This window comes from Kogia breviceps, chromosome 3 (assembly GCF_026419965.1).
Source record: "Kogia breviceps isolate mKogBre1 chromosome 3, mKogBre1 haplotype 1, whole genome shotgun sequence".
Lineage (NCBI taxonomy): Eukaryota > Metazoa > Chordata > Mammalia > Artiodactyla > Physeteridae > Kogia > Kogia breviceps.
Window position 1 is genome coordinate 92,531,887 of NC_081312.1, and position 24,776 is coordinate 92,556,662.

The 24,776-nt window shown below is 35.6% G+C and overlaps 1 protein-coding gene across 2 annotated transcripts in view; it reads right to left on the minus strand.

Annotated features, from left to right (window-relative positions):
- COPS2 (COP9 signalosome subunit 2) overlaps positions 1–24,773 on the minus strand; it is a 28,340-nt gene extending 3,567 nt beyond the window's left edge. The window contains exons 1-9 of one of the 2 annotated variants that reach the window (XM_059056385.2): positions 24,625–24,773; positions 12,439–12,552; positions 11,693–11,770; positions 8,906–9,031; positions 6,646–6,735; positions 6,448–6,525; positions 4,115–4,289; positions 2,613–2,791; positions 2,449–2,501 (exon numbers count right to left, since the gene is read on the minus strand). In XM_059056385.2, the coding sequence (XP_058912368.1) occupies positions 2,449–2,501; positions 2,613–2,791; positions 4,115–4,289; positions 6,448–6,525; positions 6,646–6,735; positions 8,906–9,031; positions 11,693–11,770; positions 12,439–12,552; positions 24,625–24,678 (947 nt within the window). In that variant the 5' untranslated portion in view covers positions 24,679–24,773. Of the gene's footprint in view, positions 1–2,448; positions 2,502–2,612; positions 2,792–4,114; positions 4,290–6,447; positions 6,526–6,645; positions 6,757–8,905; positions 9,032–11,692; positions 11,771–12,438; positions 12,553–24,624 lie in introns of both variants that reach the window. The other variant, XM_059056384.2, reaches the window with a different exon arrangement.
- Positions 24,774–24,776: the final 3 nt, after the last annotated feature.

A 24,776-nucleotide genomic window follows, 5' to 3' on the forward strand; every position in this document is an offset into this window, starting at 1 on the left:
ATCTTCTGGGGTTATAATATTATATTTATACATAGCTAATTAAAATCTCTAAATCTTGGTACTGTTAAGAATTGACAAGAGTTTAATAATTGTTTAATGCTTGATGCTTTTAAGTTAAATTGTGCATTGTTTAATCCCTAAGAAACCAGGTTTCATGCATACTACTGTACAGAGGAGTTTGGATATAAGACAGTATATCCTCTCTGACAGTTATTCAGAAATGCAGCTTCCTAATTTTTATCTTCTAGAAAGGTACCAGCAACTGCCAAAACTTCTTAAAGGGAACATTTGATTCTCAATTATCTCTAGCCTTAAAATTCCACTGAGCTATACAGCAGAAACAATGGTGGCAGATAATTAGTGCCAAATGGGATACACACACAAAGTAGAGAGTGATGGACACTGCTGCAGAAGGCCAAAGGCTGATTTACATTCATGATTCTCTGAGATTTCTACTATCTACTCTCGGAGGCACTATGGGGATTGCTAAAGGTGCTGAGAAGGAAGAAGCCAACCTTCTGGATATGGCACCACTGTCTGCTTTATATGTAAGACATATCATCAGCCATTCTGCACGCCCTCTGCTGTGCTTCCATCTGTTGGTTCGCAATGTAACTTCATGTTAGGGACAGGTGATTCAAGTGCTTCAACAGGAATTATTTTCCTCTAGTCTGCTGGCAACTGACTAGGAAGATAAAATTAGGAAGCATTACTTTTCTTACCTACCCCAAATATATTATTGTAATATATAATACTATAGGAGGATATATTCAAATAGTGAAAACACTTGCACACACATATATTTTAACCAAAAGACATTCTTCCACTATTTAAGTGGCTTAAAAAAAAAATCTTACACAAAATGTGGGACACCACAGGCCACTTCTTTCAAAATTCATCATTAAAATAAGTTTTAGAGTTCTAATACAGAGGCTTCACTAGAGTAAATTGTAAGACATAATAAATATACAAATACAGCCATTACTTTTTAAAGGTCTGATAAATCAGTACTTTAATCCATTTAATGCATTTAACCAATTTAATTTGAACAAAATATTAATGTCTAGGGCAAAACTTTCCCTCAATATTTCTTTAAGAGTTTTAAAAGTTAAACTGTTGCTTAGTAATTTAATATAATAAACATTTTTTTAAAGTATTATGAAGCTAACCTCTAAACGAATAATCTCTTAATGTGGCCAAATGTAGGTGGAATAAACTATTTGAAATAAAGATGGAGAAGCCTCCTTTCAGAACTAAAATCAACTTAATTCATCAAATATATATTAAGATAAACTAAAGAAGTAAACAATAAAAAAGAAACTGATTTTTTAATGTTGCAGTTTAGGTTTTTTATCCCCTAACCATTCGTAGTCCCCTTAAAATAAAATCTTTCTTATTTTTTACAGCAAAATTAAGGTTTCAAACAAACAAAAAGCCTAGAAACTTGTAAAAGTCATAGCCAAACAAAGACAAAGTAAATGAGGACATTTTACATAGAAGCTTAAACACTATCATGAAATAAGCTATTCTCTCCAAGTATATAAAATTTATAAGTAGGTGACTCATAATTTATAGCCTAACAGTACTTTTTTAAATTAAAAAAAGACTATTAAGACAATGTCTGGTCATCTAAATTACCTACATGTATCTGAAAACAAACAAAAAAACCCAACCTTGCCCCATGTCCCTAACTACATTCTTCCTGTCTTGGTACTCAGCTGTATGATCTAAACAATGGACTTGAAACCTAGTAAGTTCCTTAGTTTCCTATAAAGAAAGCTTATTAAAGCCTAGGCTCCATCTATTCCTGGCCCAGAGGAAAATTTTTCTTGCTCATTGATTTTTTTTACAAAAACAGGTCTTTTCTAGGCTCTTTGCTTGGTTTCATTTTCTTTAATTTTGTTTAATATTAATTGATTATGGCAGGTTTTTTAGTCATTAGCTATAATTAGTCATATCTTTCTCCACAAAAGGCAACAATAAATCCTTAGATTTCTTACCAGTATGACACCTCTGCTGCTCCTTACCTCAGAAATTTAGCTGAGACAAATTTATTTAAAGTGTTTTTTAATCTTGTCAATTAAGAAAATATAGAAGTAAAGAAGCTGTCTTACTGAAAATTCTTGACTAATGTAGACCAATTCATAATTTCATTTTGGATTAAGGCAGGTAGAAACTGTAACATTGTGAAATTGTTTTAAAACCTCTACAGCTTTCTACTGAAAAACAGTGTGTGCACACACTCATACAGATAATGAATACTTATAAAATCTCATGACTAACAGTAAAATAAATGACTTCAAAAATTTCATAAACCTTGGTATACTTCAAGCCAAAATACAAGACAGCAAACATTGAGTATTAACTGAATTCTGTAAAGTTCTCTCCTCTCTCCTATTTATTCACTGCTTTAAGGTAATTTACCTTAACTGAAATATTAAAGCTTACCTTACTAAATTCGTCATTGCTAGAATTTCTGGATCATTTTTGTAAGGTTTGGCCTAAACAGTTAAAAAAAAGAAGAAGAATTAACTGTGTATGTACAAAGAAAGAATACATTTATTTTCACAAGAGATAGCTGATAGAAATGAAGAATTAGAGCAGAAACATACCTCCTGTGAGTCAAATGGATTTATTCCCGATTTCATTAGCATATTTGCTAAGACCAAATATTTTAAGCAAGTGGTTCGTCTTGGACTTCCCGATTCATCATAATTCTTGAAGGCTTCAAAAAAATCAGTGTGTGCCTTTTCAAATTCACCTTCTCTCAAGTGCATTTTACCACCACATTCTGTAAAGAATAAAACAGGAAAAAAGAGGACATATTCAGTTCTGTAATAACAAGATTGAACACTTTATAAAAATCAAATGAAAACTATTTCAGTGCTTCTACTCTTTTAATTCTATATCTTGAAGACTACTAGCTCCTGTAGTGTGTAAAGGGCACATAATTTAATTCTTAAAAGCAAGCTCTTCATTAAACATCAGCCAAACATGCATTTGCAAATCTTTATTCTCAGTTGAAGTAGAAAGTAATTTTATCAAAACTACAATGAGCTACTACCTCACACCAATCAGAATGGCCATAATTAAAAAGTCTACAAATAGCAAATGCTGGAGAGGGTGTGGAGGAAAGGTAAGAACCCTCCTACTCTGTTGGTGGGAATGTTAAGTTGGTGCAGTCACTATGGAAAACAGTATGGAGGTTCCTCAGAAAACTAAAAATAGAATTACCGTATATGATCCAGCAATCCCACTCCTGGGCATATATTCAGAGAAACTTATAATTCAAAAAGATACATGTATCCCTATGTTCACAGCAGCCAAGACATGGAAACAACTTAAATGTTCATCGACAGATGAATGGATAAAGAAGATGTGGTACATATACACAATGGAATACTACTTGGCCATAAAAAGAATGAAATAATGCCATTTGCAGCAACATGGATGCAACTAGAGATGATCATACTAAGTGAAGTAAGTCAGAAAGAGAAAGATCCCATATAATATCACTCATATAAAATAAAGCCACAAATGAACATATCTACAGAATAGAAACAGACTCACAGACATAGAGAACAGACTTGTGATTGTCAAGGGGGAGGGGGGAAGGAGGAATGGACTGGAAGTTTGGGGTTAACGGAAAACTATTACATATAGAATGGATAAATAACAACGTCCTATTGTACAGCACAGCACACTATATTCAATATTCTGTGATAAATCATAATGGAAAAGAATATAAAAAAGAATGTATATATGTATAACTGAGTCACTTTGCTGTACAGCAGAAATTAACATATTGTAAATCAACTATACTTCAATAAAAAATAAATAAATCATTAAAAAAGAAAGTAATTATATATATCATTACAATTCAATGATAGAACTTCTGATGGTGAATTTTTTATTAATAATATCTTTACTGATGTAAATTTTACAAGACAAAAATTCATCCTCATTCTCTTCTAAGACTAGATCATTTCTTTGACTTCACTACTTTGCCTTTTATTTTCACTAAAACAAACAACCTTTAGAGTCATTCACTCATATGTAAGGACACCTTGATATCTTCCCATGACACTGCCCACCCTTTCCAAACCAAACTTGCCTCTGATGACTCCCATGATCAGTGGATGAGGGATGGCAGACTTGATGTGAAGCGACTGTTCATAGAGTGCTTTAAGTTTTTTGTTATTTTTCTGTGCCGTGTACATTTGAATTTCCAAAGCATATATTTCTAATAACTGTGTGCCTTTTTTCAGGTCATCTTCTCCATCATCAGTCTAGGAAAGCAAATAATGAACATTTAGTCAAGACAGAATTCAGAGTCAACCTAGTGATTTTTACTTGAGTTACCCTGAGAAGCTTACACTTATAATACTAATTCTGGGGCTTCTCTGGTGGCGCAGTGGTTGAGAGTCTGCCTGCCGATGCAGAGGACATGGGTTCGTGCCCCGGTCCGGGAAGATCCCACATGCCACGGAGTGGCTAGGCCCGTGAGCCATGGCCGCTGAGCCTGCGTGTCCGGAGCCTGTGCTCCACAATAAGAGGCCACAGCAGTGAAAGGCCCACGTACCGCAAAAAAAAAAAAAAAAAATACTAATTCTGTGGGAAAATGCATTACAAATTTCAATTGGGACCTAGATTACTAAGAACATGACCTTTAATGGCCAAAAAGGAACCCATTTTCTAGTCATTTTTGTATTTTCTAGTCATTCAATAGGAAAAGCCTATTGTATTTTCTAGTCATTCAATAGGAAAAAACGTGGCCAGAGGTATTTTTTTATGTATAAAAGTTGCAATGTTTTGTTTTATCTAGGAGATTATGAATGGCCTTCTCCAAATCTTCACAACTACTTTAGATCCACTAATTCAATCAAAAGCACTTCCCAAGTGCCTTCCTAGTGCCAAGTACTGGGTCTACCTTGGGGAAATACGAATTTAAATAAGCCAATGTCCCTGATCTCCAAAAGTTCACAATCTAGAAGACTAATCTGTCAACAGATAAATTATAATATAAATGATAACAACTCTAGTTAAGTATGAACCAAGTGCCAAGAATGGAAGAGAAAGGACTAATTCTCTTGGGGGATGTCAAAGGAATAACAAAGGTGGGGAGTTTTGAGTTCAACTTTGAAAGATGACCAACAGCCCACAAAACACAGGCCATGAAAAACAGAATATGGTCAACAGTCAGATAGTCATAATATCAAGCACTGACATACACAAAGCCAAAATTTATTATTTATTTGGTCTTCCAACTTAAAACTTACCTTTATTTGTTATTCACTAATGAGTCACAACCAGACTAAAAAATATGATATGTAAGACAATCTATACGTTCAGATTATTATGCATCTCTCTATGCTTTAATGTTATTTACAATCCAGATGGCATTTTCCTTATGTTCTAAAATAAACCAAGCAAAAAACTTCTCCAGAGGGCTTTTTCATATTCCTTATGTATATATTGTAAGACTTTTTAAAATTAGAAATGCCTTCTCAACCATTTTCATTTCATGTGGAAGTGAACACACAGCTGGTTATGTATCAGACTAAGCTTTCCTTAAGAATGTATAGATAAGAAACAATCCATAAATGACTGATCTGCCTTATAAACCAAACCTATTATGAAATATAAAACATTTTCCTGTTTTTAAAAACTAAAAAAAGGTAAAATTATTAAATGAGAATATCTGCAGATGATTTAGAACACTTTTCTGATTAACTTTTTACCCATTCACAGAAATAACATATAATTAAAATAAGAGTACATGGCATCGAAAGAGCATAAAAATATTTAAAACAGTATTTCTACATAATATTTAAACTAATATCAAGTAACTTATTGATCAAGACAATAAAGGAAATACAAAATTACAGCTCACATTTAGAAAGTTATACAGGTGTACTGTCCAGACCACATGGTTATCCAAATTTAAATTAAATTAAAAACTCAGTACCTTCATCTCACTAGTCACGTTTCAAGTGCTTGATGACATGTATCTGATGCTACCATATTGGAGAGCACAGATACAGAATGTTTCTAACACCACATGAAGTTCTATGGGACAATGGTGTTACAGAGGATTCACACATGAAAACTAGAATATAAAATATCTTTATGATGTATGTCTATAATATCCTTTCCAATTTTCATAGGGTACAAATTAAATATGAAAGGCTTATTCTTAGTATTAATGACTGGTCTGTTCATTTATTGATACCTATGCCTCATTCTACAAAGATAAGGACTGAAATTAGGACTCGGAAAAAGAAATGTAATTCTCAGAAAAAATTAGCTTTCTGGTAACTTATTTCCCAAATTTTATTCTTGCAATGATGCTTGAACAAAAACATCCCTAAACAATGTTTCAAATACAATTTTTTCTTATGCCTTTTTATTATGAAGAAATATTAAGAAAAAATAAAAGAATGCTACCTGGCAGGACTGATGTAACTGGCGTAAAATTTTTTGAAGCTTTCCATATTCCTCTCGTTCTAAATATAATTTCCCCAGCTGTAAAAAAATAAACTTATTAAAATTAAAAGATTTCAACAGAAGGTGCATCTCTAGAGTTGATATATCAAGGATACCCGCCCACTCTTCAAAAGAAAAAAATGTAATTATAATTGTTACCTTTGTATTTGTCTTAAACCACAGTCTGTCATTCTTAGCATCTTTCAAAGCTTCCAGTGTTGTTTCATAGAATTCCTGCAGTAAATCCATCTGACATAAAAAATCAGAATTCTATAATTGTAAACAGCAAATTTGGACCTGTTAATAAAGTTAATTTGAGCAAACTAAAAGTGCATATTTGAACTTTAATATACATAAGATACACTATCTGTATCTTACTGAATGTCTGCGACAGTTCACAAAATTAACAAAACCTTAGCAAAGTACAGACCAAATTTACAAAAAGTGCCAAGATGTGTTTTTATGCATTAAAAATAATAAAACCCAGAAAATGTCTAATGCTCTAGTAGTATAGGTTTGTCCTTTTCAATCTTATAACTTGTTCTATATTAGCAAAGTAAATGACATGCACATAGAACTAGTTGTGCTGTTTATTATTAATAGTGCATATCTTATGCACTCAACTCTTATTTGGTGCCTACTATATGGCAAACACTAAGTAAGTTGTTAAAGAAACAAAGAATAAGCCTCTTCCCTCAAAAATTCTTCTATAAATGTTACTAATCAATTAACTGGACTACAAGCTTTTAAGTTACTGGTAAACTGTTGGAGTTGAGTGGAGGGAAAAGTCTAGCACAATTTTAGCTGAGTCTAACACCATCAGTTCATAAGTCTGACTTTTTTAATGGAAATTGATGTTTGTTTTGCATTATGATAAGCTCCTCTGTCCCCCTCCTCCCCCTTCAGGCTCTACCTTTGTTTGAATACCTGATTCTCTAGGTCTCTACTTAACAGGATCAAGAGGTAAGAGGGCCATGAGAACAGGAAAGCTTGATACTTTCAGAAAAGGTTGCCTATTTATTCACGACTGCCGATCGATCGCACAGTAAGTCAAGTGTTGCCCAACCAATATCTATACTTACTTTCAAAAAGACAAAAAGCTTACATATAATAGCATGAAGCAACACACAATCTTAAAAGTTTCAAATTACTTAATCCCCCTCCCCCAACATCTGGCATACCATTTATGAATAATGTACAAAAAAATGTTTTTGTTTTTTTGTTTGTTTTTTTGTGGTATGCAGGCCTGTCACTGTTGTGGCCTCTCCCGTTGTGGAGCACAGGCTCCGGACGCACAGGCTCAGCGGCCATGGCTCACGGACCCAGCCGCTCCGTGGCATGTGGGATCTTCCCGGACCGGGGCACGAACCCATGTCCCCTGCATCGGCAGGCGGATTCTCAACCACTGCGCCACCAGGGACGCCCCCCCCAAAATGTTTTGATGAACACTTGTTTGTAAAACTCAGAAAATATTTTTCCACTTAAGAAGAGCCCCCTGATATTTAAGAACTCTAGAATTAGTGCCATTAGTGTTAATGTTCTGAACACAAGTTTATATTCCTCTATTTCCATTACATATATTTTAGATATAAATAGTAAAAATCAACTGCCTCAAGAATAAAAACAACATCTAGCAAAAAAGGTAGAATGAAAGACGGTGATCCTGAGATGAACATTTTTTGAGTACAAAGAGTTATCAAATGTTCTGAGAAATGCCAAGTGATATAGAAAATACTGCTTGTGCTCAAATATCATAGCATAAGAAAGCTGAAACTTAGGACTATGTTGCTTAAAAGAATATAAACAAAAGGTCCAATTAAAAATTACCTTAGCAATAAAATAATCATTGCTTTTCTTAATAATCAAAGACTAGAATAATGAAAGCACTATCATTCCCCATACCCACTGTAGTTTCATCATCCATCATCCACCTATTCTTTGTAATAGTAGCACTTATTGAATTGAACACCTAATGAGTGATGCCAATTACTAACCGATATGAGTACAGGTTCTCCTCACAAGGATCTTTATCTAATCAAATCTACACAAACCACCTATGACTCACTGTTAAGTATTAACAGCTCAGGGTGGCTAGCTCAAGTGCTTAGGAAGTTTATTAGAAGGAACTGTGATAGTAACTGTATGGAAGTCTAATATAAGCCTGCAAAAGTTATGTGCAGATTGTTAGTATCTGAAGATGATGTTTAAAGAGATTAAGCTAGGGTTATAATCTTTTAATATTATACAATTAGTACTGTAATCAAGACTAAAATACACATTATTTTTAAAGCACACTAAAAATTAAAACGAGCATAACTGCTTAAATAAAACCTCTAGGCCTTAAAAACAAAAAACCAAAGCCCTTAGTATAAATGGTAAATATATTGATAAGTACTAAGAGGGAAAAACAGAATCTAACCTGCTTAGAAGTGGAGATATAATCAAGAATAGAATTAATGGATTTTTCAGAATAATTTCTTGTGACTGCACTCCGAATATATGTCAATAGTTGTTTATATCTGTTCATCATTTCTGGAAAGTTTGTCTGTGAGGGAAGAAAAATGCATTACTAGGTACATATTTATTTACTAAGATATATACACATGATTAAGATTATAGTACATATTACTAGCTAATTGAAAAATAAGTTTTTCAATAATAGACAAACTATATGACGGAAACATTATAAACATTTTAGCTTAAATTTGAAATTACTAGATTACTCAGTAAATGAATCAAATTTTTGAAATTAGGCTTTGAAAAAGTACCACTTATAGATTTTCCAAATTTCAGATATTGCTCCTCACGGCACAACAAATACATTTATTTAAATCACAAAAACTACTAAAATATTCATATACCAAAAGAAAATAAGTCCTACTTTTCAAATATTCTTTCCTAAAAATTTATCCCTTCATCAGGAAGCTCTCTAACAATAGTTATGTATTTCTTCTCTCCCTATTATTGGCAGGTTCTTATATTACAATGTGAAGTGAAAGAATCTCTTCAAGCCCAGGTACTCATCCCACTATCAAGAAAAGTCCTCCCAACCCCTAAAAAGGGGAAAAGTCCTCCCACCTAGGCTCTACTCAATAGCAGATGTAGCTACTGTTGCTATTCCTTGCAGGACTATTTGCATTACTGTGGTTATTCCAGGAAACATGAAAGATCTGAGGAAATAAAGGACTATTAGTGAAATTTCCAGCACTTAAATATTTTGGCAGAGGGTCTATCATCCCTCAGAGCATATCATATAAGTCAACTTATGAGTCTAACCTTATAACCTGCAACCACAGTCCCCACAATCTCCAAGCGCTGTTAATCCCTTTTTTTATTGGGATTAACAATATACTTTTAATCACAGAGGTGGAGCAATGACAGATACAATGCTTTTTTTCTTGAATAACAGAACATGTAAATTTATTAGGGTGAAGAATAAACTAATGACACTGTGATTTTTCTGCTTATGACTATGTTCTGCCCTGGTATATAGCATGAAGGACAAGAAAAGAAAAACATGAGAAGACTCCCTGAAATGTTCTAAGCAAGTGAATTACAAAAAAGAAAACTAGTAGGGGTAGGTGAGAAAAAACAGATAGAACAATGAGAAAAGCTTTAGCAATATACATCAAACTACTTTTGTTTCCAAGTATACCAGCACCACGTGGGGGTAAATAACAGGTAACACTCTCTCAATGAGCCACTAAAACCCAAGTTATAGAACATATCTCCTAGCAAAATGGAAATCAGAAATATGACTGTCCCAACTTTGAGATTATATCTTGATAACTGAAATAGGATTTTAGCAAAAAGTTAGTTTTGACTTCATTTCCTTATGCCACAATAACTTTAAAGCTAATTTTTCAAAAATTATGTTACTGTAATTAAAGATCGAGGGATGATTAGGTTTACTAGTTTTTATTTGTGGTGAACACACAGAGCAACTGACAACAAACCTTTCCAACTTTTTACTGCCCAAGAGGACTACACAGAAACATGAGTCCGACTCTGAATCTAACTCAAAAATGAGGCGGCAGGGATGGAAGTTGAAACTACTCTTGTAAACCACAACTTATTCAGAGATGCTACTACAGAAAATAAAAGGTAGAGAAGGAAGGTAGGCAAAAGAACACAAAATACAAATAATCCTCTCCTTTCACTTGCTTCCCATCTTGGCTCAAGGTAAAATGGTAAAATCAAACCCTACGGGTGGCATACATTAAAACGGGCTCAAAAACTAAACGACCACTAGGTATGTTAAAATAGTAGATTTCTATAGGGTCTCTTGGTATTATTTCAAATCACAGAATCTTAGGAGTTGAACATGGACCCGTAACGTCGCCGAAATTGTTCAATCAAAATCTCCAGGGCTTCCCTGATGACGCAGTGGTTGGGAATCTGCCTGCCAATGCAGGGGACACGGGTTCGAGCCCTGGTCCGGGAAGATCCCACATGCCGCGGAGCAACTAAGCCCGTGAGCAACAGCTACTGAGCCTGTGCGTTCGGAGCCCGTGCTCCTCAACATGAGAGGCCGTGATAGTGAGAGGCCTGCACACCGCGATGAAGAGTGGCCCCCGCTTGCCGCTACTGGAAAAAGCCCTCGCGCAGCAACAAAGACCCAACACAGCCAAAAATAAATAAATAAAATTTTTTTTAAAAAAAAATCTCCATCCTGAGACACCTGATGCTTCCATAGCCCTCTAAATTATAAAATATACTGAATGTATTCTGAAGATATATAAAGCCACCTGGATTTACCAATGGATTATTTGTGGGGTGAGAGACAAAGAGAGGAGCCATGAAGGTTTTGGCCCTAATCAGTGGAAGAGGAACGTTTTGTAATAAAAAGTAGAACCTCAGAACTCCAAAATAAACACTAATAGTTTGTTGAAAAGTCACTCTATTAAGAGTCTCATGCTCTACTGACTGAGCTAGCTTGACAGCGAAAAGTCATTCTATTAATAATGCAGCTAAATACTGCCCATGTATTGAAAAGATAAGTTTTCTTAAACAGAAAACTTTGTATCCTATGCAGAATTTTTAAAATTTAGTACTACTGTAGTCACAAATGGAAAGTAGGCTAAATATGGAAACATTATCAACAGAATTATTTTAGAGAAGTAGATATAATGACATTTTGTTGCCATGAGGTTTTTTAAGTACAGAATTTCATTAACAGTTTAATTCTTCTCAAAACAAATCTTACCAACTTGAAGTTAATCTTAATCATTTGTTTCAGTGCTTTAAATCCCCATTCTCCTTTTTCACCTTCAAGTTCCAAAACCTAAAAAAAGAAGAGACTTCCAGTATAATTTAATACCGTTATTTTCTAATGACACTCAATATCTAAGTTGTAAACTAATTTTACATTATATGCATGAAAAACACTGCCCCAAGAACTCTACTTCTCAATGTCATTTTTAATAGGCTTAAGAAAAGAAACCAGACTTAAAATGCTTACTTAAGGATAAGTGAGCTTATTTTGAAGTTTTGTCATCAAAAGATTAAATAAGAACTACTTCTTGATTATACAATCCCAGAAGTACTTTTTATTCCTCTGAATAACCCGCTGGTAAGAATAACCCAAAAGTTTATCAATAGTAAAGAAATCACACTATTTAATAATGAAACCACACCTGTGTGATTTGTCACCAAAAGACAAAGGAACATGATTGCAGGGATAATAACTATTGACCAGCATGTTGATTCTTTCTGCCAGAACCATACTAGCTTTTCAGGACAATGGCCCTGCTCGATAGATAACCTGATCGGAAAAAACGGAAGTATAGCCCTTTTGAAATATTTGCTTTTGTTGCATAATGCAAACTTATTTTACAGGATTATCACTAAGTATCCAAACATATTACTGAGATAAAATCACTTGATTTTACTTGATTTAAGACATCATTTAGAAAAATATAAGACAAAGAATCAGCCAGAAAAAATATGAACCTTTTGGAAACTGCTTAATGCTGCTTTTGGGTCATCTTCTTTTAATGCTTTGGAATTATAGTACTGATTTTCCAAATCCACATTTGGCTCAGAGTTACTATCTTCAGAGTATTCCTGTGTGTTAGAAAGAGATATTAAAATGAAGGAAAAAAAGAAAAGAAACTCACACATTGCTAAAATGTGAATACTGTTAAGAGAAAATCCACACATTTATAAAAAACAAAACAATTTAATTACATAGGTGAAATCCTATTGATATTTAACCATTATTTAAATAACAAGGGGAAAACCCAAAATCAAGTGGATAGCAGAATACAGTAGTCCCGCCTTATCTGTGGTTTCACTTTCTATAGTTTCAGTTGCTCCATCAATTGAGGTATGGAAATTGGAAAATTCCAGAAATAAACAATTCATAAGTTTTAAATTATGAGTCATTCTGAGTAGCACGAAGACATCTCTTGCCATTTCTCTCTGTTCCACCCTGAATGTGAATCATCCCTTTGTCCAGCAATCCCACCTGTGAGTCACTTAACAGGGGGCTCAGTTATCAGGTCCACTACTGTGGTATCACAATGCTTGTGTTCAAGTTACCCTTACTGTACTTAATAATGGCCCCAAAGCTCAAAAGTAGTGATGGTAGAAATTCACATATGCCAAAGAGAGGCCCTAAAGTGCTTTTATTTTTTTTTTCCTTGTGGTACGCGGGCCTCTCACTGTTGTGGCCTCTCCCGTTGTGGAGTACAGGATCCAGACGCACAGGCTCAGCGGCCACGGCTCACGGGGCCCAGCCACTCTGCGGCATGTGGGATCTTCCCAGACTGGGGCACGAACCCGTGTCCCCTGAATCGGCAGGTGGATTCTCAACCACTGCGCCACCAGGGAAGCCCTAAAGTGCTTCTTTTAATTGAAATGGTAAAAGTTCTAAACTTAAGGAAAAGAAAAAAAAAATGTATGCTGAGGTTGCTAAGATCCATGGTAAGAACGAATCTTCTATCCATGAAATTGTGAAGGAAAAAAGAAATTTGTGCTAGCTTTGCTGTTGCAGAAGTTATGGCCACAGTGTGTGAAAAGTGCTTTGTTAAAATGAAAAAGGCATTAAATTTGTGGGTGAAGGACATGAACAGAAAACATGTTTTGACTGATGGTAATGTATTATGCCAGAAAACATTGAGCCTATACAAAGACTTCAGCAAAGGATTCCCTGAAATGAGTGACACCAAGCCATTTACTGCAAGTAAGGGATGGTTGCATAGTTTCAGGAACAGGTTTGGACTGAAAAATATAAAAATTACTGGAGAGGCTACATCTGTTAATGAAGAAGTCATTGTCACATTTCTGGCAAAGTTGAAGGAGTTGATTAAGGACAGAGACCACATTTGTACAACTTTTATTACAGTATACTGTTATAATTGTTCTATTTTATTATTCTTGCTAATCTACTATTATGTCTAATTTATAAATTAAACTATATTACAGGTATGTATGTATAGGAAAAAACATAGCATATATATGGTTTAGTACTGTCCTTGGTTTCAGGCAACCACTGGGGGTCTTGAACTACTGTAGAATCATTTCTTTCCTTCAGGTCAAAACTACGATTTCCATAGAATCAACACAAAAGCAAATTGTAAAGAAATATTGGTTATGATCTTCAATTCTGTAGTGGTTAACCTTTTGTTGATAATGGAACCTGAGAAAAATCAATGTAAATATTAATTATTATGTAAATGTTAACTATTCATCTTTAGTTCCATAATCTAGTTTTTGCTACTCCCTAAATCTAAATTTCATTATTCTAACATGGCCTAAACTACCTATGATGGTAATCTATATATAGCAGAGTAGTCTATTACTAAATATAACTATATGTTTATAAGAATATTTGCTTTATGTGCATTCCACATTACTCAACAGCTGTTTAGTTATATTAACATACTTTAGTCTTATAACAAATCAAAATAAATAAAACAAAATTTATTTATATAGGTTTTTTTTTTTTTTTTTTGCGGTGCGCGGGCCTCTCACTGTTGTGGTCTCTCCCGTCGCAGAGCACAGGCTCCGGACGTGCAGGCTCAGCGGCCATGGCTCACGGGCCCAGCCACCCCGCGGCATGTAGGATCTTCCCGGACTGGGGCATGAACCCGCATCCCCTGCATCGGCAGGCGGACCCTCAACCACTGCGCCACCAGGGAAGCCCTATTTATATAGTTTTATGTGACTTTTCATCACATAAATTCAGTTCCTAGTTATGGAACAATAAAGCACAAAGAAAAATTGGAGTAACACTATTTTGTGGAGTAGTATATATATATAAGCGAGTTTAAAACAGTTCCAGGATATGATATTCAATTTAATGATGAGGATTATAAAATATATATAAATCAGTGTAGTAAAAACTATTATTTTAGAAAGAGAGAAGATTATTTCCTTCAGCTACGAGTCATTACAAAGGACAAGTTTAGGCCAAATTCAGAATTGTGCCTGAAAGTAAACAGAAAAAGACAAGTACAGGTCTAAATCCAAGTACAGGTAAACTTTTTTTGCAGATACTTATGAGAAATTTTGTATTGTCTCATAAAGGCACATGAAAGAAAAAAGGTACATGAGTGTAGTGTTAGAAAGCTCAAAAATATGTAAACACAAGATGAATTTTTCCTATGACCAGTAGATGGAGGGAGGTGTTTGATCTTAGTATACAATCAGTTTTAGTTGACCACAATGGCTTTGTAATGTGCGCCCTCTGGAGTATAATTATTTCCTTGTGTAAAGATACTTCTTGTGAAGCACTGGCACTGTCTCACAAATGTAAGATCAGGAATTCAGTTATGCTCAACATATGAAAATCCTCTGGAACACTTCTCTTAGAGTTGGGATCAAATTCTGAGTAGTGGGGCTTCCCTGGTGGCGCAGTGGTTGAGAGTCCGCCTGCCAATGCAGGGGACGTGGGTTCGTGCCCCGGTCCGGGAGGATCCCACGTGCCGCAGAGCGGCTGGGCCCGTGAGCCATAGCCGCTGGGCCTGCGCGTCTGGAGCCTGTGCTCTGCAACGGGAGAGGCCACAACAGTGAGAGGTCCATGTAACGCAAAAAAAATAAAATAAAATAAAAATTCTGAGTAGTGCATAAAGTTCATAATCACTCATTCACTTCCTAACCCTGTAATTTAGGTTTGACTACAATAAAACTGATTAAACTAAAAAAGCAATTAATAAATAATGAACAAGCCAAGTGTATACATCAAATCATGTTATGAGAGTAATTGCTTCTGAGCCAGGTTGTGAAAGATAAATGGGAGTTTGCATGCTGACAAAACAAGAAAGGGGAAAAGAGAACAGCAGACACGAAACTGTAACGGGAGGTAGCTAAACAACTAAAAGCAATCATACTGCCGGAACATAAAAAGTCCTTACTGATTCTACCTTGAACATGAATCCCAAGTCCATCCACTCCCCCACCAACCCCCGCCACCACCCTAGTCTACCATGCCACTTTCATCTCTCCACAGATTATAACCTTCCCATTCCCCTTTTTAACTTTCAAATTCCAGTCTTCTTAGGGTAAGCAGCCAGAATAATCTTAATAAAATGTAAATTATCTCATTCCTCTTCTCAAAAATGGTTTCCCATTACTCTTAAAATCAAGTTCAAAAATCACCAAAATGTGACTCAATTATGCACCCAACCATATCTCCTGTCAAGCTCTTCCTCATTCACTTTGCTGCAGCCACCCTGGTCTTACCTCACAAGTTGCCAAACTTGTTCTCACCTTTACATGCCATTCCTTTTTCTTTCTACCTCTCTTCATCCCATTAACCACTGCATGTCATTACAGCTTAAGCGTCACCTCCTCAGGGAAGACTTGGAGTAAAGAATCATAGCTATAAAACCTACTCTTACCTTTGGAAATCAGTTCTTCTCAGTTATTCTCTAGTAACTGTTCAATAATATGTGGGAATAGCTAGAACCAGAAAATGACTTTTCTGCAACCCAAATCTTCAGAATGCACCACTGAACTTGGAAGCAAAATATCTTTGATTTACATCTATCACCAAGTCTAAGAATCTGGACTCTTACTCAAAGCCCATTTATTTTTGGTTTCTTAGCCCATAAAGGATTAGGAAAAAAAAAAACTGACCAGGATAAGAGGTAAGTGGAAGCTGAGAGGCACACATGAGTAGGACACGGAGTTGCCAGAAGTTTAACTTCAATTACTGGAAATTACTGAACTGATTATAACATTGTTGAAGGCAGGAACCTTTACATTTCCTACCATGTCTGAATGCCTCTTGTAGTACAAGACTGACTACCTGCAACTTCTGGGAACTGACTGGCTCCAGCTAATGATATTTCTAACTTCTACATAACTCCCCCAAATCACTACAATTGAGATAAGACTTAATCCAGCCCTCAGCATTTTGTGAATATGTTCTTTTGGTTTTTCATATTACATGGGTTAAGAAGTGAAATGTATAATATTTTTTGCATAATTGCAATTCAATTCTTAAATGTTACTGCTGAAATGTATAAATACATGAGAATTGGCACAGCTGATATGTTACTGATTGGTTTCTTATAATTAGGCAGTCCCGTGTTATGATCTGCAACACCATGTTGCAGCCTCCATGACGTCACTAACCTGTCATTTGCAGCTCAGTGAATCACACCATCAATACAAACTACGCTACGGCAAACTATTCACTTACTTCACTGGCATGATTTTTACACCGAAGATATTTTGAGAAGTCTTTAGAATAATTCTTTTGTGTAGAATACCTATTATATATTATTTATATCTATTATTTATACTCAATGATAATGATCTTTAGTATAAACCAGCAATTAAATGTTGCTCAACAAATGCAAATTAAGTCTTTCCCCTAAAGTTATTCATGGTCTGAGCCAGATATGCAAATGAAACACCAATATAACACAATAAAAGCAGTAACAGAGACACATACTAGGTACAGTGGCAGCTCAGAAGAGGAGTAATCAACTACTCTTGAATGAGTTAGAAGAGGGAAAAGTTACCTGAACCAGGTCTAAAAGTAGGAATAGAAGTTCCCAGGGATGAGAAAAGGCACCGGAAATAAAACAATTAACTATGCAAAAGCATGGAAGCTTGAAATGGCATTGCATATTTGGAAGAACCATCAATAGTCTGATTGGGCTGAAACACAGGATGTGTGTAGAGCTGATAAGAGATAAACTGGATCAGACAGTAGAACGGTACAAGTCTAGCAAGGAGTTAAGATCAAATGGAGACGCACTAAAATGTTTTATAGGGAATTAGACTTGTGTTTTAGGAAGAGCATTCTGGTAGTAATGAAGTAGCCCACTGGATACTCTTACAACAGTCTGGCCAAGACATGATGAAGGTCTGATCCAAGTAGTAGAACCAGGGAGAAGAAGGGGATAGAATAAATATATGCGATGTTAAGTATGTAAAATAAAAAGGACACATATGGGCACAAGAAAGGGGAAAAGTTATCTCTAAAGACTACTGCTGACTTGGTTACACACAGTACCATTAGTCAAAATAGGGCATATAGGAAAAGTATTAAATAAATATTGCTAACTGAATTCCCTTATGTCAGATGAAGAGGTGATAACTATAATTTATAAAAGTATAAATGAAATGTTTTTAAAAGAGAAATTGAAATTTTAACCTACATATTAAGAATGCTTAAAAAAAAGAATTTAAGCAATATATGAAAAAGCAAGCACTTGAACAGTGTTAAAGGGATTTTAAAAAATCCACTGAAGTTCGTAAGAGTTCCAACCCACTTACATAATAACTCATGTCCTGACATCTTCCCAAAGCAATTACGTACCCATCTACACCAACCAAATCTATTCTTTCTTCCCCCCAAATATGCCACGCACTTCAAAATCTCTGCTTTGGCATACACTGGTCTCTGCTAGGAATTCTAATCCACCGCCCCTTCCAACAAACTTCCCACTTTTCTCCTATGATGCTCCCCACCCCTAACACTCCTGAGAAAGGTATTCATCAAGGTTTACCTTGTGATTCTTTCTCCAACTCTTCTTAGCAAAATAAATTTTCTCCTCAGTCATGCTTTTACATGACATGCGTGTCTCTAAGACAGAGTCTTGTGTGTTTGCTGTTCCCACCTCCCCTCTCCCCTCACATGAGTTGCTCAAAAGCAAGAACTTACTTCTACTCATCTTGGTATCCCCAGAGCCTGGTATATTACAAAATGCTCAATAAGTGTTTGCTTACTTGAAATGAAAAGTGGGTGAATGTTCCAAAATAACACAACACACAATAGGCAGGGACAATTTTGACTCTTAGGTTGGAATGTAGCCACTGCTGAACAGGGTCAGTTTCATAGTTCACGTACATGTGTCTCCTGCCAATAGAGGTCTTAAGAACTGTGTTCTAGGAAAACAAGACTCACCATTAACAATGCTTCCCAAGCCTTGACCATATTTAGACAGCTATACTAGATGTTGGGCATCTACGGCAAAGTCTCACTATCCTTAAGGATGAGATTTAATCCAAGTCCTAGGTAGCCAACTGTGGTTTAGCCATTCATAAAATTGACCAAACTTTTAAAAATTTCACTCAAGGTAATGGATCCTAATTTGTCTATGGTATAAATCAGAACATTCTTTTATCTGTCCTAAACTTTCAGTCTTCAAATTAAATTTTCCAACAAGACATCATTAAAGTCATTAGACTTGGGCTCTAGTTTTGACTCCGCCACTAATTTGTCACGTAACTTTAGGTAAGTCACTTACACTGGATGTTTCAGTTCCTCTCCTGTCAATTATGGGGGTTGATCTCTAATTCTTGCTGAGATCCATGTGTTCATTTTGGGATATAGTACACAAGTACAAATTTATTATGTTGGATATTCATACTTTACAGATTTACATTAGGGGTGAAAAAGTTTATCTCATTGTTAGTACATAAGAGCTGTCTCTCATTACTTACGGGAGATCTTATAATGACATCCTTATCATTAGTTATCCTTGTTTGAACCTCTGTAATTTCATTATATAGGATACACCTATGAGGTAATGCAACAGGCCTTTTTGAAAATACACCGAAACTTATATTTCAAACCAATGTTCTTTAAAGTAGTAACTTTAAGAGGTGGTAAATTACTGGTAAATTATTCCAATTATACTGACATGGATTATTAAGTAACACTTCTGAAATTCTTAAGTTAGATGTTTCCAACCTAAAACAGCATCATCCAGTTTGAGGGCCCAACTTATTTATCAAACCCGACTCACACAATTTTTGACACCTATAAAATGGAGAAAACTTGGCTATAGCTCAAGTTTTAAAAAAAAAAAAAAGAAAAGAAGAAGCTGCACACTGTTTACAACAACAAAAGGAAACAGGCCAAATTCTCATCAATAGAGAACTGGTTAAATAAAGTATGGTACATCCATGCAATCAATGCAGCTATAAAAAGAAATAAGTAATCTCTGTGCATAGTTCTATGGAATAATCTCCAAGATAAATTAAAAAACCAAGTGTAGAACAATATATATAATATGCTACACCTTGGTTTAAAAAAGGGGAGTGGGATAAAAATGTGTATTTGGTTACCTATGGGGAGGAATGGGAACTGGGCAAATAGGGAAAATGGAAATTTTATTTTAACATTTCATGTTTTGAACCGTGTGCATGCATTACCTATTTTAAAAAGCTAGATGCTTCAGGTTCTGAAGAACTCTAAAAAATTTTGAGCAATGACAAAAATCACTGTTTGGCGCCCACCCCCCCTCCCCCGCCCAGATCAAAGTAAGATTTCTGTTCATCGTTTGTACCCTGTAAACCATCCCCTCTCCCCCCAGCAATAAAATGCAGGTTCACTGTGAAAGGTTTGCAAGAAATAAACACATTTTAATTTTCCTGATACTTTTCATATTTTCCAGATATTTTTTCTATATTTTTCCCACCCAGCAAAATAAATTTTAGCCCCACCCAATAAAATCATAATATGGATTTCATATTTATAGTGGATATGTGTTCACTATGTGCAGAGCAATGGTGATTGACTCTTCCTCTCCTACGTGAGGGTTTTCAATTATAGTGCTCCTCCCACAGGGCAGGGCAAGCAACCTATACTCCCTCTCTACAGTGACTGAGCGGTTCAAAGAGGGCGATGCAGACCTAAGGTGAATCAATAAAAGTTCTTCCTAGGGTTTCACTGTTAGAGCTAACAAGGAAGACTCTTTTGCCTTTGGAGTTATAATACTAGGAAGATAACATATTATATCACAAGATCTTGTGATATAATGTGAAGGCAATTAAGCCAATACAGTGAGGAAAGCAGCCCAGGAAGAGAGACAGCAGAAAAAGACCCAGCATCGTTATCTGAGCCATGAATCCAGCCATATTTACACTTCCTGGTGACGTGAGCCAATACACACTCTTTTTAGTTTAAGCTAGTGTGACACGTATTCCTGTCCTCCCTTACACACAAGAGTACTGACTAATTTATCAAGTTTTTCATATCATTGGATATTCTTTAGAAGCATGGTTTGAAATGCTGACATACTTTCCATCACATGGATATCATAATTTATCTATTATTACCTTATTAATATTAATAGTATTCCCATACTATTGATAATTTGGGGGGGGTGTTTCCAATTATTTACAATTAAACATGTCTTTGTTTTTTTTTTTGGCCACTCTGAGCGGCTTGTGGGATCTTAATTCCGCGACCAGGGATCAAACCTGGGCCCACGGCAAAGAAAGCTCCAAGTTCTAACCATTGGACTGCCAGGGAATTCCCTGTCACGTTTCTTTTAAGCCTCACTTGTATAATCAAACTTCATCTTTGTGAAGACTACATAAAGAATTCCAAATGTGTGTACAGCATAAAAAACAATGGCCCAAACCACAAAAAGTATATTGTTTGAAAATCTGTTCTTAAAGATCCCCAACATTTTGTTTGTCTAGCTTGTAAGTGACTGAGACAACAGTCTCAGAATAAAATAACCTATAACCTCCAAGTTCCTTTTATGTACAATGAGTGACAAGTGAATGTCTTAATATTAAACACACAAATCCCTGAAGCTATTTTTTGCCCCTGTCCTATATTAATCTACTACTTCTGTTTCAAAGTGTATATTCTATTCATGTCAATTCAAAAATCTTTTTTAAAAATGGAAGTGTTATATTTTAATTTGCTAAACCATGTTCTAAGGTTCTTTATAACATACATGACATTTGTCTGATCTTGTTAAAGTTGTGACAAATAAGAGATTCTGTAAGATATCCTATGGCTAAGACTCTTCTCTCTCCCCCCAAAAAGTAGAAAAAAAGAAGTAAACTTCTAGGGCATTAAAACAGCTATTTATTAAGACAAGAATAACAATACTAGTAAACATTCATTCACAAGTCACAACTATAAACCTGACTAGGTGACTATAAAGAGGCTCACATTTCAGTAATATACCTAGCCAAGTAGAATTAGTCTACCTTTTCAACACTTTTTTTTTCTAATAATAACATTTAAGTTCAAATATACAATACCTATAACAGGAACTACTAAAGAATAATTTTTGGTATGAAATCAGTCTGTCTTAAATCCTTTCTAAAAGATTATTAGAAGTACTAATCAACTTCATGCTAGAATGGGGGAACTGTGGAATTACAATACAGTTTACTTATCTATCAAGGGCCTTATTAACTTAATGAATGGCACTATAGTTATTACTTATTAATTGTTACTATTAACACTATCATATATAAATCTGTAAAATTACCATTGGATTAAAAGACATTTACCAGTACCGTCTTCTACTCCATTCACTCCTATGCTTAGAAAATGCCTGCTTCTGCCTCAAATAAAAGTCAAAAAGATCTTAGAAATAAGAGGTCAAGCCTATTGAATTAATTTCATGTTTGTTTCTTCTTTTTTTAACCAACTTAATTCTCATTTAGCTCTTGGGCACATAACATTATTTACTTTTTTCAATAAAACAGTATAGTTTTAGAAACAAATTTTTACTTTTTCCAGTGGTATCCTAACTACCTATTTCTACTAGATTGGGCAAGAACAAGAAGTGATTTAGGGTATTAAAATTTATCAATAACTTATAAAATATATACTGAATATATCTGCAGTTAGGATACTCATGGCTCTTGTTAACATTTTGACTAAAATGAGGTGACGGCAAACTTTCCAACAAACAATACATTTTTTAATAAAAAAGAAGTTTCCCTAAAACAGCAAGTCAATTCTGACTCTTTAAATTCTAAGAAACAAACAAAACAGAAAAGACTCAGGCAAATAACTATTAAAAAACAAAAACAACAACTTTTCCTTTGGCAACATGTAAGCATGAAATGGCAACCAGCTGTCTTAATCTTTTTTTTTTAAACATAGTGGCTTAAGGAAATTAACTAAGGAAGTAAAAAATAAATTAATATGATATCTAAGTAAGAGAGATATGGGGGAAGGACTATTTAACAGAATGCTGGAGTGGGGAATTACTATTTAATTGTGTGTGGTAGTGTAAAATCTTACTTTTTTTGGTTAAGAAATTTTTAAAAAAGGTTAAAACTACATGTTCAATTTTATATTGTACATGTACTGTAGGCCCTCAAAAGCTGGAGAAACACAGCCAAGTTAAATCATGTATGTTTAATTAAAATCCTTGCAAAAATGAACGGAGTACTTCATGGGACAGTAAGAGTCTCATTGTCATTCTTACGTTAGAGACTCACTCATAGTGCTAATAAGTCATGTATTCAAAAAACTATTGCTTAGAAGAGATTGGTACAAACATGTAAAAACACTAGTTAAAACAGTTAAAAGAAACACTTCCGTAGTTAAAAAATACCTGTAATATAAGTAAACATGTAATAAATAAAAATGCACAAAATATTACAAGTAGCATATTCTTAATGGACTTAGGGCACTGCCTAAAACCGGCTGGATCTGAAGAAACTAAAATGTAAGGCAGAAATCTTAACTATTTGCAAAACTCTGCGTTTAACTTTAAGGATTATCAACACCTCTACTACAAATTTCAGGTAATAACAAGCATTTCCCTCTCCCTTTTGCAAATATGCCTTCTTTTAAAAGGGAAAGATTAATTGGAAACGACTATACAAAGATTTACACTAATTCAAAATGATATATTAATATCTTAGAACTCTCTGGCACTTAAAATGAGACAGACTTCCCTAAGCAACTATTTCATAACTCTACGATAATGCAGCATCACCACAATATACAAGAACCACGCACAAAAACACCCCCGTATAAAATGCAAAGCCAAGTTGACGCTAATTCTTGGTCCAGATAATCTTTCTTAGTTACCACACAGGTAATGTTTCTGAATATCAACTTGAAATGTTAGTGAATTTTTAAAAACCTGTAAATCTGTTCATAAATTAAACCATAAATCTTTAAAAAAATCACCATTCAGCTACAGAAATTCGTTTAGCTCTACACTGTTGATATTTTTAACTTTGAATATTGGGAAATTTCTAAGTCAAGATAAAAGCCAATGTGTCAATCCTCTTAGACCACCCCACCCGCGAAACCCCAAACAAACAAAAAGCAAAACCTCCTCACCAGCTTTTCTCTTTAACAAGTAGTTAAACTACTTTTTTAAAGCTAGACTTGCTCTCAGTTCTCCACTGCACCTTTACCTTAAACCAAAACGGACCCTGGACAAGACGAATTAAGCTCTGTTTCCAAGAGACTCACAAGTGGCTTTTCGCTGTCAGGCCTGGGAGCAGTAAGGCTTCCTAGTTCTCGGACCCCTCTCCCAACATTTCGCACCCGCTCAATTCAAGTGTGAATAAGCGGGGCCGAGAATGCTGGGCCCGAAAGGGCATCGCCAGGGCCTAGACCACTGCACAGTCCCCAAGGCGGCTCGCACGGTAGGGAAGAGGGAGGAGGCACAGAGAACCGGGCGCTGGAGGCCAGGGGTAAAAGGAGGAGGCGCTCGGACTTGGAGCGCAATGCTCGGGACCCCCTTCGCTGCCTCCTTTACCCTCCCTTCCCCCATGCGGAGAGGCAGGGCCCGGGCCCGGTGCGGGAAGGGGGAGGAGGTAAACTCGTCCTGTCACTGCACCGGGAAAGGCTGGAAGGAGCACATGTTCAATGGGGAAAGGCCGCGGCCGCCCCGGCCCCTAAAGCCAGAAGCCACCTCCAGCCCCAGAGTTCTGTTCCCTGCGCCTCACCAGGTCGTAGTCCTCCTCATCATCGCACATGAAATCATCCTCCATGTCAGACATCTTGGCTGGGACGGGGGGGCAGAGCGGGGGAGGAGAAATTGGAGACAACCTCCTCCCACAATCCTCCGCGGCTCAGAGGCGTCACTGCCAGCTTCTCC